This window comes from Poecile atricapillus, chromosome Z (genome assembly GCF_030490865.1).
Source record: "Poecile atricapillus isolate bPoeAtr1 chromosome Z, bPoeAtr1.hap1, whole genome shotgun sequence".
Classification (NCBI taxonomy): domain Eukaryota; kingdom Metazoa; phylum Chordata; class Aves; order Passeriformes; family Paridae; genus Poecile; species Poecile atricapillus.
In genome coordinates, this window is record NC_081289.1 from 21,074,976 (window position 1) to 21,091,096 (window position 16,121).

The following is a 16,121-nucleotide window of genomic DNA, read 5'->3' on the forward strand; positions in this document are numbered from 1 at the left end:
TTTTAGTGGTGGGGAGAAGATAAATAATCCCAGAATTTTCTTCCCTTTTTTTGATACTTCCTTAAGCATGTCAGAAGGCAGAGGCCTCCTGGCAAGGTGTGAGTTTGAGATAGCGCAGAGGTTCTTGGTATGTAGAAGATAGCATTTTTAATCCCGAGTGTGTGGACAAAGAGTTGGGTGCATAACTGTACAGAGCAGCACAGGAAGTGTGTGTGAGCAAGCATTTTAGGTTACATGATATTTTTAATGCACCCAGGAATTAAATTAATAGTCCCATGTGCTTATTTTAAAGCTTTCACAACATGAAATAAATGTAATTCATTGAAAAATGAAATGGGGAACAATTTATTCTTAAATAGAAATGAGTATGGCCGTGCCTCTTTTTTTCATGAATTTACACAATGAGCAGGATTAGTCTCTAGATGAGGTGTGTGAGTGTGTGTGTGTTGGCAGAGCTGTGCTCTGAAACTTTTCTCTGTACCTGAGACTTCTCAGCATTACCAGGGCTTCATTTTAATGTGAAGTAATTTCACCTGGTTATAGGGTATTGTGTTTTTGGGGTGGTTTTGTTTGGATTTTTTTCTCTTAAATTAATGTTAATGTGTTAATGGATGTTTTGTAGTTCTCTAATGTGGAGATACTCAATTTGTGAGTGCTTTATAAAAAGTCTGGGGAAGCATTTTGCCAACTAGAGTCACAGCCTAGGATGCAGAACGAATGGCACAGGAGTTAGTTCTCAACATTCCCAAGGAAAGCTGTAGTGCAATTTCCAGGTGTTTGTAGCAGCTGAGAAGCTCTGTTCTCACGGGGTGTGAACAGAAAAAAAAAATAAAAAAGGTGATTGCTGGCAATTCCCATCTCCTCCATACTTGACTGTCCCCCAGTCCCTCAGATGGAAAATGGGAGATATTATTTGTTTTCCTTAATGTTGTTTCAGGTTATTTAAGCTGTAGCCTCTACAGGCCTAGAATAAGATTTCTATGTATGAATATCTCCTGTCAAATTAGGATATGGGGCTCTTGGACACCTTTAGCTGCTAATATAACATGAATAATACTCATGGTACTTGACAAATTTGTCCCACTGCTTTCCTTTCCTCTCAGCCCAAACCAGCCCTTTCTGTGCAGACTGTGTTTGGGGTTTTACAGCTGTTCATTATGTATTGCTTAGTCCTACCACATCTGAATTGCCTTCGAGCACTGAAAGGGGACAGTGCTATGACAAATCAATTTTCTGACCTCTGAAATAATTAAGTAATTAAGGCTGGGCTGCAGGCCTATTTTAAACAAGCATAGTGCTATTAGTTTTTACCTTTCTCTGCCTGCAATGAAAGGGTGTCTCTAAACAAGAGGCAGAGTGATTGAGGAACTTCTTTTAAGGAAAAGTCACCTAAAATCAGCCTTTTCCCACCATATCTCTGTTTCTTTTAACACCTCTCCTTCTCCCTCCTGCCTTTTTAAAAAAATTGTTCTTTGCTCTTCCCTGAAGAAAATAACGATAAAAAAATATTCTGTTTTCATATGGCTCTACAGATGATCTTGTGTACTTAACCAGACCACAGCATAGAAAACAAGGCCTTGCTTATTGCCTAACAGCATATATATGTTTTATGATTTATGTGGTTGTAATACATGGGGCTGATAATAGATAGGAAGATCAAAGTCTTCTGTGAATTGACAGCAGTACTGTAAACAAGGTGAAAGGGTTGCAGGTGTTTCCCACATGGATGTTACACAAAAATATATGGCCCTTTGCCATAAGGTACTGTATGTGCTCTCCACCTTTTCCTGTGTAACAAAGCAACGTTGCTTTGAGCTTTGTTCAGAGAGCACGGCCATGGTCCATGCAGAGTGGCCAGGATGATCTTGGGAGCATGGAAAGGCTAATGCTACATTGTTTTTTCAAATTAAAAGTAGCTGATTAATCCTCTTTGTCGTCTGATAACAGAAATCTGCATTCTGGAGGGATCCCTGTCAAACATTGGGGAGGAAGATGATGGGCTGAAGTGTTTCAGGAGAGACTGTGCAATCCAGTGTGCCTTTTGTCTCACCACTTCTACTTGCCAGGCACTAGATATGGGGTTGAGACACCTAGGCCACATCTCTGCAGAAAGTGGCGGTGGTTCATGAGCAAGCCTGCAGATATCATTGCTGGATTGCTGTTTATTCTTGCAGATAAAAGAAAAGATGTGCTTAGCGAATGACTAAGGCATTGTAAAGAGGACTGCAACATCCTGGGTGAACCCTGAGCACAAGAATCTCTGTCTTTCTCATTAATTGCCTTAAGAGGGGTGTTTGTCTGCTCTTAGGAACAAAGCTGCTGAAGCTGGGTGTGGTGGGTGTTTGTAGCCTCTCCAGTTATTGAAACACTTTTAATGAAGTTTGGCCTATTTTCAGGTTCAATACCCTGTGACAGAACCACCTCCTTCACCTGCGAGCCCTTTGGCAATCTCTGCTGTTTTCACAGCTTCTGGGAATATGCCCTCTTCTGAATGCTTGTGAAAGCCCTTTTGCCTGGCCATCCAGGGGGTGATGTGGCACAAGCCAGCTGGCTTGTGCACCAGCAGCCTGCTGGGACAATGGCTTCTCATCCACGTTTCCATCTGCTGGAGGTAGCTCACACTGTACTTGTGCTGTTGGTGTACTGGTACCAGGCCTTTCCTACCTCACCTTCCAATGGAGCTAAAGCCACTCGTCCAAGATGGGAACTTCTTTCACTGTTCTGGAGGGCTGCAGTTTAAACTGAAATATAATAGAAATTTCCCCAACAGCATAACTTGATTAACTAATGCCTCATCTACACAGGAAAATGTGTCTCCATGTGTGGGTCATGAAATTTATTTTTGCTGATGTGGCAGTGTTACAACTGATTTCCATGTGGACAGAGGTGCATCGCCCCAAGGGTGTCAGTGCATGAATTCTTCCTTCTCTGCAGGAGCAGCCTAGGTATTCCCAAGTATTTGCTTTACACCCTGAAAGCCCTAGATGAAAATATTATAAAGTGTTGGGTCAAGCAGTGTAACAGTACAGTAGCTAAAGGTAGGGCTTCTGTGTGTGAATGAGCCCTGTGGAAAGATTAACCTAGGAAAAGTTAATAAAAAGTGCAGCCCTAAATTATTCATGAATCCATTTGCAATGTACTTGCCCAGAGGCTTTTGTTTTTCTCAAACTCTTATTTATTAAAATCTGACAAGAATATCAGGTTTTGTTCAATAATAAATCTAAGTCTACATAAGACTAGTGATATCCTCATCCAGTAATACAGAATCAAAATGAAGTTACATGGCAGGGGTGAATAAGTTATTTACTTGGGAAGAATAGATTATTGTTCAGGAGGATTTTATCTTTTACTTGCTATTTCAAAACAAGTGAAAAAAACCCAAAACACCTAGTTGTGAGATAGCCTCTTGTTTTGTGGCTGAGGCCTTGATTCTGCAAAGGATTTAAAATATATTAAAACTCAGTTAAGCATCTTTCTGGCAGCTTTTCCGGTTCCAAACACGTGTTTGCTGAATGAAATAGCTCAGGTGATCTTGTTTTGTGCTTAGTTCTACTTATCCTTTTTCCTTAACTTCAGGGAAAGACCATGGAAGTCATGCTTTTGGCTTATGGATTTTAACTTCCAAAGTATGTCCATACACAGCTTCATCTTTTTATGTCCTAGAAAAGGTTAGAAAGATTGTACACAAAAAGTAGGAGAATGGAAAAAAGGAAGAAGGAGAGATTTTACTGTTTGGGATCCAAAAATGTGTGTGCTTTATAACAGTCATGGCTTAAAAAATGGCAGAATTTTGGATGAAAGTCAATTTAAGTAGTTGTTTGTTTTTCTTTTCCCCCCAGCATCTTCAATTTATTATTTGTAGGGGATTTTTTTCCCCCTTCTTCTCCTTCTCTGCCCTAATTTCTAACTGCATAAAGAGAGGAGAAGCTGGTGCCTATAGCTAGAAAGTTAGAGAAGAGTAAATGACAAAGAAAGAGCTTAGCTGTGGAAAGAGAGCTGGGAGTTCAGGTGACGGGTCTGAGTTGGAGGATGATGAATAGATTTGTTTGCATAAGCTTGGCTTCTGAGTCACTTTCTCATAAAAGCAGCTTGAGTAGGAGATGCTCCTGTCCCAAGTTTTTAGTCCTGAATGCTTTCAAGCACAAAATGCACTGTGACTTAAAGACTCCTGCTGTGGGTATCATCCTGTTATCCCAGTGGATGGGAGCTGGAGCTTTGCAATTTCCCAGGTTTGAAATAAACTAGAAATGTGTCTCCCTTACACACACGTGCTTTGCCTGAGGTATCATGTGGTGCCCCTTGCTGCTCAGAGTTAAACTGAGTAGACATAACCAGCTTCTGATTGAGATTTGGTGTCAGGAAGTTGGTCCCTGTGAAAAGCTGTTTGTTGCAGGACCATCAGTGACAACCAATAAATGTGACAAGGAACTTGCTAAACTTGGAGGGAAGAAAAGCGAGGTATGAGCATGAGGGGTCAGTATTCATGGCCGGTCATTCTGAGTAGGTTCAGAGCAACACATCTTTGCCTTGAGAGCTTATGTTGCCTCTCTGATGACAGAAAACTGTACAAAGTACATGCAAAAGTTCTGTGCTGAAGTTCTGCTGAAGTCTGTGATCAAAACCCTCTTTAATCTGAGGCATCAGCTCTTTTTTATGCACCTATGAGGATTCTGAATAAAAGTTTGGCCGTTATAGACAGCTACTTTTGCTGTGATTGAGCATACTGGGAGGGGTGAAAAAGGTTTACCTTGATAGACCATACCAGCCGTATCTAATGTTTCAGTAGAGCCTGTGGGTTGCAGTTGGGAAATAAAAGTTCTCTCTGGAAACCCACGAGAGAAGAAAAGATGATGTCTTCCTTCTCAAAGAACCTTGTGTTCTTGTTCTTCTCTGCCATTTGTTTGTTACAAGTTTTGGTGGTAGGGAGGTCAAATTGGACTGTGAAATCTTACTTTGGAATCAAGATAATTGTCTGATTTGTTTGCTCTTGAAGAAATCAGGCTGCTGCAGCTTCATTGCCATGGGAACCCCTAGTTACTATATTTAATCCAGCCTAGGGTTTGCTTGTCTATTTGGTTGCTGCAGTGTAGACAGGTGATAAGCAATATATCGATACGGAGCTACAGCACCAAAATTATTAGGCGTGGATATTACTGTGGTATTGCAGCATCTGTGGTATTTCTCTTGTCTTCTGCTGTGAGCTGCTGGCCCTCCTGTGCCTGCTTCCAACCTCTTCCTCTCTCCTGGTGGAGAAAAGACAGCTGGACTTTTTGGTCCAGCGATCAACAAAGGTAGGGACTGCAAGCAGCCTCTGCTTGCTGGTCGTGGTTCTTCCTCCCCCAGCATAGCAGCCAACCATCAAGTGCCTTCAGGCCTTGCAGGAAATGGTGCTGGAGAAGGGAGCTCTTCACCTGTAGAAGTTGTAGGCTTGGCATGGGTCCCAGTCCCTCTGCAGCATCCACAATGGTGTTAAGAACCAGAAGGGCAGACCCTGGCTCCACAAGGTCATTTTAAAATGGGAGCAGGGAGATAAAAGGTGTACAGGCAGAGACACCCCTATCACCTATTCTTCTTCTGAAGTTTTACTAATTCCCTTATACTTGGTAAAACCCTTTTTCCCCTCCCTATTAGTGTAATGTAAGGTTTGTCCATGGCAATGCAGAGCCTGAGATGCACTCAGTTCCAGTGCTAATAGAAGTGGTGGAAGTGTGCTTTACTGCAGTCATGCTGAGGGGACTTCTTGAAAGACTCATTAGAGGCTGGGCTTAGCCATGAAACAACATTTCATGTGGCTGATGGCAGGAAATACAATTTTGTAGGTCTTTCATGGTTATTTCAGTTGGTTCCTAATGTTTTATTCTGCTATAGTTCAGTTTAGCGGTACTACATCACTTGCTCAGAGTTCAGAGTGAGCATAGAGTGTGTAAACCTTTATGTTAAAATGTTGGCTACGTATTGATTAATCAGTAGAAGATTTTAAACTGTTTACTTTAAATTCCAGGGCCATGCATCTTAATTTAACAGTTGGGAGGGCTGGGAAAAGATACCGCTTTACCTAAGGGAATAAATTTTCTGTGATATTGGTTCACTGCAAGTATATTCAAGCAAAAAGAGATATTTTAGGGAAGGAGATAGTTCTCTGTGGTCATCATCTGCTAAAATGATTCTTTATTTCTTTCTAGGTATTATATTGGTCGCCAGATGTTTGTGGTGGTCTCCTCACCAGAGATGATCAAGCAAATCTTAGTGACAGATTTTAGTAACTTCACCAACAGAATTGTAAGTACATATGAAAGTTGGCTTTGTGGATGGAGTTGGTAGCACTGCTAGTTTGAGCTCAGACCAAAAGTAGTTACAAGGAAGCTGGAAATAGAGACGCAAAATTATACCATGGTTCAATAAGACCTTAACCTGTATACATTCAATATATACATTGAGTCAAAGACTCTTGGTACCAGAGCACTCTGAGGATGAAAGGGAATGTCCTTAGAAGAGACACGCTGTCCTTGTGACTGAAGCACCAGATGGATGTTGAAGAGGGGGTTTCAATATCCAGTTTTGCCACTGACTTCCTGTGAGATCTCAGGAAAATCACTTACCAGCTCTCTTCCTCGGTTCTCAATCTGTACCATGGAGATGGTATTATTTGCTTTCTTCCACACATGGTCTGTTTTGTGCTTTTAGGCTGTACAGGACAGGAGCGGTCTGCCTGGGACAAGGACATGCCTCCCACAGCTATTGTATATTAGTCACGCCTGAAAATAATGAATAGCAAAGAAGGAAGCTGGAGATAGAAAGGATTTATACATGTGCTCTTGGTTACACTCACCTTGGAAGGCTCATTTTCAGAAGGTGGTTAGAACAAATAATGTGGTTGAATGGCCAGAGTTCCATCAGTTGCTCAGCATTTTACAAGGAAATATCGTCACTGCGTGCTGCCTCGGTCCCATCCATTCTGATTCCCTCTGGGCCCTTTGTATGCTCAAACCTGCTCAAACAAACTCACATGTATTCAGGAGGGTTGTTTGTGCCCTTGGGAAACATTTTTTCTCTGATCAGCTGTCTGTCTCTTCTGTCCCTCTGATCCTCTCTGCACCCAGTCAGTCTGTTTGCAGACTGCTTGTCTCCTTTGCTTGTTTCTTTTGGTACATGAGTTTCATCTTGTCACTGCCTGTATCTTACTAACTACTGGTACCAGCTGCCTCCCATTCTGCCCATACTTGGAAGGAAGAATCTATTTTTAGACTTCTTAGACTGAAGTTGTTATATGTGACAAGGGGGTTTCCCCCATTTTGTCTGTACTTGAAGAAATTTTCCATCCCTTCCCTTCTTCCACCCCAAGCAGGAACCCTATTTCTTCCTGTCTGTAACGTTCCCATGTTTTTCTTCTTTATATTTTTACCCACTACACCTAGCAGTAGCTGGTGATCAAGCAGCACTTCCCTGAAATTGGAAAGTTTCCTTTGAGGGGATCCTTAGAGATTTGTTCTGTGCTTAACTTCAGTCAGCTTGGTCATTTGGTTATATCTTTCTCTGTATTGTCACACTTCTCAGCTGGTGAAATTTGTGTTCCTCTCCAGGCCTTTTGCATTCAGAGGTTTCTCTCTCTTTCTTGTGGTTGTATATCCATGTCATGGTCTGCCTGTAACATCTGTGTTAATCTCTAAAATTCAGGTAGATTATGTCACTATAGTCACTTTCTCCTTCTCTCTCCTTTTCTTGTTCTTCATTAGGGATCTGTTAGGTAGAGCTGTCTCTGCAGGTTCACATCTTGCCCTTATCACTGTCCCCTGAATCATTTGTGGCTTTTCTGTACAGCATCCTGCTTTATTGATGAGGAACTGAGACACAGACAGAGTGACATCCCTGCCACTAACCAGAAAACCTATGACAGATGAGAAAATTTAACTCTTAGCCCTCCCTTTAGCAAAATTAGCAGTTTCCTGCCTGTGCCTGTGTTGCTATTTCTGCCTTGCTTAATGCCCATGAGTCTAAATCAAATTAACTTCATTCATTGTATATGCCCTCATCTGCTTCTTCTCTGGTCTTCTCACATTCCCACAATCTTTGATAATTTCTCACTTTCCACTTTGTTCTTCCCTCTTCCAAGCCATTGTTTTTCACTTATTGAATATAGCAACCTTCTGTTTCTGGGTCTTTCCATATCTGACCTGGTGATTTTTTCTCTGGAGGTTTCACACTGGAAGCTGTCTCCACTTCAATTTGCGTCAGCTCTCTTGGGAAAGTATTTGATTATCCTGTACACTAGTAATCCTACATGAATATAAATAATGCTGGATGGTATGTAAGGAAGGCCAGTGGAATTTATTCGGATGTGATTTGGCTTGTATGCAAATAATGACTGAAAGGTGAGAGTGAGAAAAGCTTACTTTCCAAGTAATAGAATTCTGTCTTATCACATTGACTGAATAAATGTCATTTTAAGACTTTTAATAGGGTTTCTTCTGTTTGTATATTTTAAAATAAGTCAAAGCAAGCTCATCTACTTCGAGTGAAGGTTTCTATTTGCTAGTGGAGAATTCAAAATGCAAAAAAGACCACCCTGCTTTATTCTACACATTCCTTCCCCAGTGAAGAGTGGTTATAGAACTGACTTTTGAGTCAGTGCTGTTCACAAAACTAGGCTAATACATTCCAGTCCAGACATGGTACATGCTTATTATTTCAACCCATATTTTTTAGCTGAAAAGTATCAACCTTTTAGGCTTGGAGGATGGGAATACATATGAGGCCATTGGGTTTGAACAGGTCACAGGAACACACACTTGTGCTTTTCTTTTCCAACCTCCCCATGTGCATTTCCAAAATCAAGGTTTGTACTTCATCCAACAGAGTGAAATGTGAGTTCTCTAACCCAGAATGCCTCAAAGTGAGATTATTCTCTCTGTAGCAGTTGTAGCAACTGTATGTTAACAAATTGTCACTGAGCTTCAGGATGTGCAGGACTACTTCGAAAAGCTAAGTGTAGAAAAAGTTTATATACCATGTTTATACCATGTTTATTTTGCCACTTTTTCAATTAATTGTAAAATATATATATATTTGATTAAGAGACAATGGGAAATCAAACTTGTGAAGGGCTGAAAACAGTGGATATATTGGTAGAAGCCAGTAAGATGATGATTCAGTGAATTCTGACAGCTTTTATTAAAGCTGTCTGTAATGTGATGTCATGCCTTTGAGTGTTCGTTAGCAGGATGATCTTAATCTGGGATTGTGAACTTGTGGGCTTCCTTCTGGGAAGTCATCAGAAGCCCTCTATGGAATGAGAGTGGTTTTAATCTGCTGGGAGGATTCTTTTGGAAGCATCTTGTGTCCTGTCTCTGCATCCTGAAAGACCTAGACCATTTGTGCACTTCTCACGCATTGAACCTGTCTGCTCACTCATTATATAGACAAAGTAGATCCTGCATGTGAACACATGCAAAACTACTCTTCATTTTATGTTTCCCTTTGATAATATATATTTCACATCTTTACTATGGTTATCTTTTGAACATTGCTGTAAGAAGTTTTTTTATATTCCCCCACCATCATCTCTTGTTTCTGAATTACTGGTTAATAATTCTTGAAAGAGAAGTGTATGATGACTGCAGATCAAATCTGCATTAAGGTTAACTTCCCTTTAGAACAAGCAACCAAGTCTTGCACACAGGCTGTTACTGCCTTGTAGGCACAGGGTATAGGTATTGTTAACTATATAATCACAGGAAGGCAATAATGACACTCTGCTTTCCCATTTAATTTGGTCTCAATTAATGTAAGCGTTAGAGACATTCAAAACAAAAAAATGTCTGCTGTAATATACCTTCATACTTGAGGCACATGAAGCCTTTTTCTCATGTTTTTAATTATAGTTGAAGAAGAAAATATGAAAATTACTTTATATACCTTCTGCCAAAAAATATGGAATTAATTTTAATTCAGGTTAACCATGGAAACCTCAGCCAGCATTTAGGAAGAACTGTGCTGGAGTAAATGATACCTTTTTCTCACAACTGTGTTAAGCTGTCTCTTGAATAGAATTGTCCTTTTAAGAGCACTAAGACCATTTTTAACTTCATTACTGTGTTGCAAGTGAGATAGGATTATTATGTTAGCTGCATTCTTCCACATGGGATAATGATACATAATCTGTTTTCAGATTGTTTTTAATTTCTGCATTGAAAATTAGTTTTTCAATTAGTACTTGAGAATCATTAAAGTGTACTTTTAAAAATGTAGGAGCAGAATGTTAAGATGGAACAATGTGAAGAAAAACATTACCTGGTACATAATTCAAATAATTAAGGTGTCTGTAAAAATATTTCCTAGAAATGTGGATCCAGTGAGCCCTAAGGCAAAGGTAAGTACTGGCTAGTCAAGGTTTGCCAGGCTGCTGGATTCAGTGCTCTGCCAGGATTCATGTGGCTACCACAGGTGGAAACTAGTGGTTGATTCAGACCAAATCCTTAAATCGACCTGCCAATCAGCTGGAGGAGAACGACGTTTTTAAATTCAAAAATCAACACCAATTCCAGTAGCTGTAAGAAAACATCACCGTTTTCTCATCAGAAGCTTTGCTGATACAGTGTACAAATAATAATGGATTCACAGCAAACAATAATGAAGTGGTAAAAATAAGAATAAAAAAGTACCAGGAATATAATGTGGTACAAAATCCTTTTGAAGGAAAAGTGAGCTGCTTGAGCTTCTTTTATTTTTGCTTGTATATTCTATCTCTTCATTTTTGAGTTGATCCACATAAGATTTGATTATTCTTTTCACATGTAGAATTTGCCTGTTACACTAAGCTGTTTCATCATTATCATCTTTATTTTGGAAAACCTATAAAGCTGCAGGCTTATCTAGAGCATTAAACAAATAAAATGCAACAACCAAGTAGGAAGGAACCTATTTTCTGCATTTTGTTCAGTTGTGGTCTAGGATGCCTGGCATATCCCTGAATTGGCTGTTCTTTCTGGTCTCTTGCTAGGGCAAAGAAAACTGTGTATTACTGTATCAAAAGATCTATCTAAATTTGATACAAGATGCCCTCCGGAGGTCCCTTCTAAACTCAACCATCCTGTAATTCTGTGAATTTTGGCTCAGGCCCTCAGTCAGCAGAAATCAACATATTAACTTCAGATGATTCTACACTGACTGATAATGATTATGTGTCTCCAGAGCAGGACTGGGATGTAACAACTGGCTTCAAACAGATCAGCTCAGGAACTGACTGGGGTGCATCTGTATTCTTCACCTTTTGCAGTTAAAGGATCCCTTGCATGTCCTGTGCAAGATCTTTCTTTGTGCTTTCTGCCTTGACTTTTAGAGAACAGGCATCAGCCCCACTGATGTGCTGACTTTCAGTAAACAGTGGTCATTCGGTTGTGTATCCAAATGTGAAGTCTTACCCAGCTTATGTGCTGGGCTGTTTCTTCTGTCTCTCCCACAAATGCAGTTTTTATTTTGAAAAATGAACCCACCAACATACTCATTTGGAAGCATGTAATGTAAAAATAGTTAAGCAGAGAAAAGTTCTATTCTGTTGCCAAAAGACAACATGCTGCCTTGACCCTGTGCCCTTTGGTTGTTTGGTTTAGAAATGTTTCTTTTCTTCAAGTTAAACTTCCTAGGATTATTTCTGGTTGTGTCAATGCCATCGTCATCCTTTCATGTGAATTTCTTTGTTTACTTAGAAATTGTTGTTGTAAAGTGTAATGAACTCAGTTTGTAGGTAGATGATGAATGAACTTCGCTGGAAGGTTACCTTTGCATGAGCGCAGGGTTTGAAGCACCAGTGACACAGTATGACAGCAGGCAAGTCAGTACTTGGAAAATGATTCAAACAAATGAGAAAACATGACAAATTATATGTACACACACAAATATATATATATAATATGATGTCTTCATTTTTCCATGCTTTAACATGACCATTCAATGCGTTGGCTTAGTAGACAAGTGATGATCTGGTGTATGCAAATAGTTTAATTGTGATATTAAATTCTGACTATATGCTGGGTTTCGTGGCTTCAGAGAGAAGGAATTTGCTTTAAATTTTTTTCACTGCTTCATTCTGCTTAGATATTTCTTTTTTCATTTTTCCACTCCCTCATCCTGTTTCAGTTTGTTTTTTGTTTGGTTCATATAGGACATGGAAGGGGACTGGCATAAGACCTCTGGAGCCAGCATGTCCCATGATTAGTTGCTACGTCTGCATGTGAGCTTGAATACATATCTGTATATATTTATGGATGCATACAGATGCACGTGTATTGATTTGGGATCTCCTTGTGATTTGAGGAGAAGTTGAGTCTCTATTCCATTCTCTAGAGCACTGTAGACATCAGTTGTGCCATATCTTATTATGGAAACTTCACAAAATATGTCTCTTTGTGCATGGCATGGTGGCATTTCAGTTCCTGATGCAGTAAAGCCGTCATGCCTGATGGCAGCCTGTGCCTTGAACATCCAGTTCTTTGTGATACAGAGCTGTGATGTTCTTCCCTCCCTCATGACTTTGTAGGACAAATCCAAGCATCAATCCTGCCACATGTACAATAAGCCGTGGTCGCACTGAGCTGAGAGTATTCGGTGCTTCCAAAAATCACTCTGTGCCTTAGGAGGATAAGTGAAAAGGTGTCCAAGCAGTGAATTTATTAAGATTTTCTTTTTTTGCCTACCAGTTTTATACAGCTTCTAGATCATAGCTGGTTTGAAATCTTGTCTGGTACAGCATTGGTATAGAAAAAGAATCATGTTAGCAGGGAATTAATTTGGCTGTATGGCACTTTCCTGTTTAATATTAATTTGTTTGACTGCATATTTGTGGGTGCTGTTGTACAGCCACGTGAGCCCAGATGCCTGAGTGATTTTCCAGTGCCAGGAAGCTGAGCAAGGACTCTTACCCTTGTTTTGACCTGATGGTTCAGGAGCACTGAGGGTATACAACCCTAATATCGGCTTTCTTTCCCAAGTGTGTCTCCTTGGGTGTCTTCTAGACGTACTAGAATACCTTTCTAGCTTGGTCAGTATATATGTAACTATTTTGTTGCTTTCTATATCTCATAAAATAGTTTTTAATTCAGGATTTCCTTGTTTCTTTCCCCTTTTTTGCTTTGAGAGCTTGCAGGTTAATTTTTCTGAGCAATTAAATTTAGTTTTGTTTAAATGTTTCAAAGTAGCGGTGCATATGCTTGCAGTAGACACTTGAAAATTAAAATAATAAATATTGTGAGGGTCATTTCTTTCACACTGTATAAGTATTTTTATGCATGCACAGCAAATTGTCCCTTATTCCCCATATGCTGAAGCTAATAGCACAAAACTAATGTTGTCAAATGATCACTGCTATTGACTGTAAAATTAATCAGACTTTGGCTTCAGTTACCCTTAAAGAAAGCACTAATGTAGTAGACCATGTTCTGTGAGCCACCTGATCCTCTGAATCCCAGTGAGAAGAGATCTGGTTTTGTGATTAAGGCTCTAGGTCAGGATTTAGGAGCTCTGAGCTCAGTTTTTGGCCTTGATACGCAATTCCTGTGTTCACAAGGGCAAAGCATTTAGGAAGTGCTTTGTCACCTTAATAAATGTAAAAGAGTATTTTGGGAATTTCCAGCTGAAGAGTATCATTAGTGAATGTGAGTGCTTCAGGACTGATGGCAATGGGTTGGGATTTGGTTTATCTGTTAATTCAAATGGTTGTGGTGGGAGGGTTTTTTTGTTTGTTCTTAAAAGAAGCTTCAGAAATGCAGATTTAAAAGTTTTAATGGAAAGCTCTTTTTTATTCCCTTTTAAGTAAACTTCTATTTTGAAGTATTAAAAAAGAGCTAAAGTAGAAAAGTTAGTATTATCAGATTTGAGTGTATTTGAGGATCATCATCTCAAGTTTGTAATTTTTATTTGTGATTCTAATTCAGAACAGGAAACCAAGTGAAACCTGGGTCCTGTGAAGTGGGAGAGCTCATTTGTCTTTACCTTTGGACCACCTGGCACCTGCTTCTGCTGACCACTTGTCCTTGTTCTGGCCAGGACAGGGTTAAGTGTTTCGAGTACCTGGGAGGGGGGATGGCCAGGACCCTGAGGTTATTCTATGCCACATCATTGCCAGGGGTGGGGGGAAGGGACTCTCTTCTGGGGAGAAGGGGTTCCTTCTGGTCAAGTAAATCTGCTGGAAGGAGCCATCCAGTATTATTTATTTTCAGGATGTTTCCACATGAATCATTTCTTTTCTTGTACCCTCTCACTGATATTGTTGCTGTTACTGTTCATTTTCTTATCTCACTGCTGTTTCCAGTAAACTGCTCTCTCTCAACTTGTGATCTTTCCTGCTTCCAGTTCCCCTCTCCATCCCACTGCAGGGAGAGGGGAAAGCAGGAGAGCAGGAGTGTGGCAGCATGGTTTGGGGAATCTCAGTGGGGGCACAGAATTGGGGAGTACCACTCCCAAACCACAATTCCACAATTCATAAAAAGATGTCAGCGTTTGCATATGTCCATGCACATTCTTACTTCTCATTTAATTCAGTGGGCCATGACTGTGTATTTACACCAGTATGTTTATTATGTCCAAAATTGGGATATTCCCTTAAATGGGAGACTTTGTTTTTTCTTTGCCTCTCGTGGAAAAGAGGGTGAACACAGTCTCTTCTCAAACATTTGAGTACTCAAGAAAGACTTGTGAAAGTTTAGGAAGATATAAATAACAGTAGGCTGGAGTGCCACAGAACAGCTTACAAGCAATCAATCTTTAAACACTGACTGTAGTTAACTCCAATTAATTTGAGGATGGTCCTGTTGACTGACTTGAAGATGCCTTCTAATTGAGAATGTATTTCCTTTGAGTGGTGACTTAGGTAGTTTGCTATTTGAGGAAGGTTTCCTGTGTTGTGGCTGGAGGAAGACTTCAGCATATTCCCCAGCAGCGGGGGCCAGGCTGTGTTTGGAGAAAGCCACACTTCCAGTAAGGCTGCTATTTTCACTGGCTAACATATTGTTGTCCAGGTAGGTCATATGAATTTGTTTTCTTTAGAGATATGAATCTCTAATTGAGTAAATGAAAACTAATATTTTTCACATTTCCAGATTACAAATAAAACTGGCTGATTCCTCCTGTGTGGAGGGCTGGTAGTAATGGTGGAAATGGATCAGTTACACACAGCTGAAATACAAAATAAAAACTTTCCACTTTTTCTCTTTTCCAGGCATGGATTGTCTGTTTTCAAATGCTGTGGGCCATAAACCTTGGTAATATTAAAGCAATGCAGTTGATTGTAAGGAGGCTGGAAGACTTAAAAACAAGTTTCCTCTTTCCTTGTCCCCCCATGAAGAAATGACGAGTCAGCAGTTGAGACCACAGCTGATGTTGAGATGCACAGTCCTCTTATTTTTCACAAGAGTTATTATGAAATGAGTTATTTTTCAGCATGGGTCTAAGTATTTGAATCTATCCCTGAGCCTTTCTCTGGTTTATTAATGGGCTGCAGTGCTGCCATCACCATGGTATCCTGCTACCTCTTCCCCTGTGAAGACTACAAAACCACATGATGAAATTTACATTTTTAATTCTCCACTCTCCATGCCTGTGCGCATAAAAATGCTTTGCAAAACCATGGGAGAACACAAGTGCAAGGAAAATCCAGTATCAAGAAACGACTTGGGTTGCTGTGTTGTTTTGTTAATTTTTAACACTCTCCCTTAATGCTGTTATACTGCAGCCATCAGTGGTTCAATACCTGCTCCTAGGTAGACACCACAACACCAGATGGATTACGTACTTTACAGCACTAATGATAGTGGCTGATAATGTGTGCAAATCTCCCTTTCACTGCTTGTTCGAAGCAGTCAAGAAATACTGAATACAGCTGTACATAATTACGCTTCTTTTGAAGCTAAATCAGCCTGTGAAATTTCTGTTCCTGGAAAACGGTCAAAATTAGTCAATAAAAAACCCAACAAAACAAACAAACAACAAAACCCCAAACCCTTTGCATGTGCTTAGTTAATGGTATATTGTAACATTTTGTTTCTTAAATGCAAGGCTTCCCTGCCAAACTATTGAGATTTAAAGGGGGTGAGGGGGGGAGAATACTGCATAATGAAAGTACGAAAAGGTGA

The 16,121-nt window shown here is 40.0% G+C and overlaps 1 protein-coding gene across 3 annotated transcripts in view; it reads left to right on the forward strand.

Moving 5' to 3' along the window:
• The window catches only part of LOC131573672 (thromboxane-A synthase-like), a 236,823-nt gene that overhangs the window by 104,837 nt on the left and 115,865 nt on the right, over positions 1–16,121 (forward strand). For all 3 annotated transcript variants that reach the window (XM_058827853.1, XM_058827854.1, XM_058827855.1), the window contains exon 5: positions 6,183–6,279. In XM_058827853.1, coding sequence (XP_058683836.1) covers positions 6,183–6,279 — 97 coding nt within the window. The remainder of the gene's footprint in view (positions 1–6,182; positions 6,280–16,121) is intronic.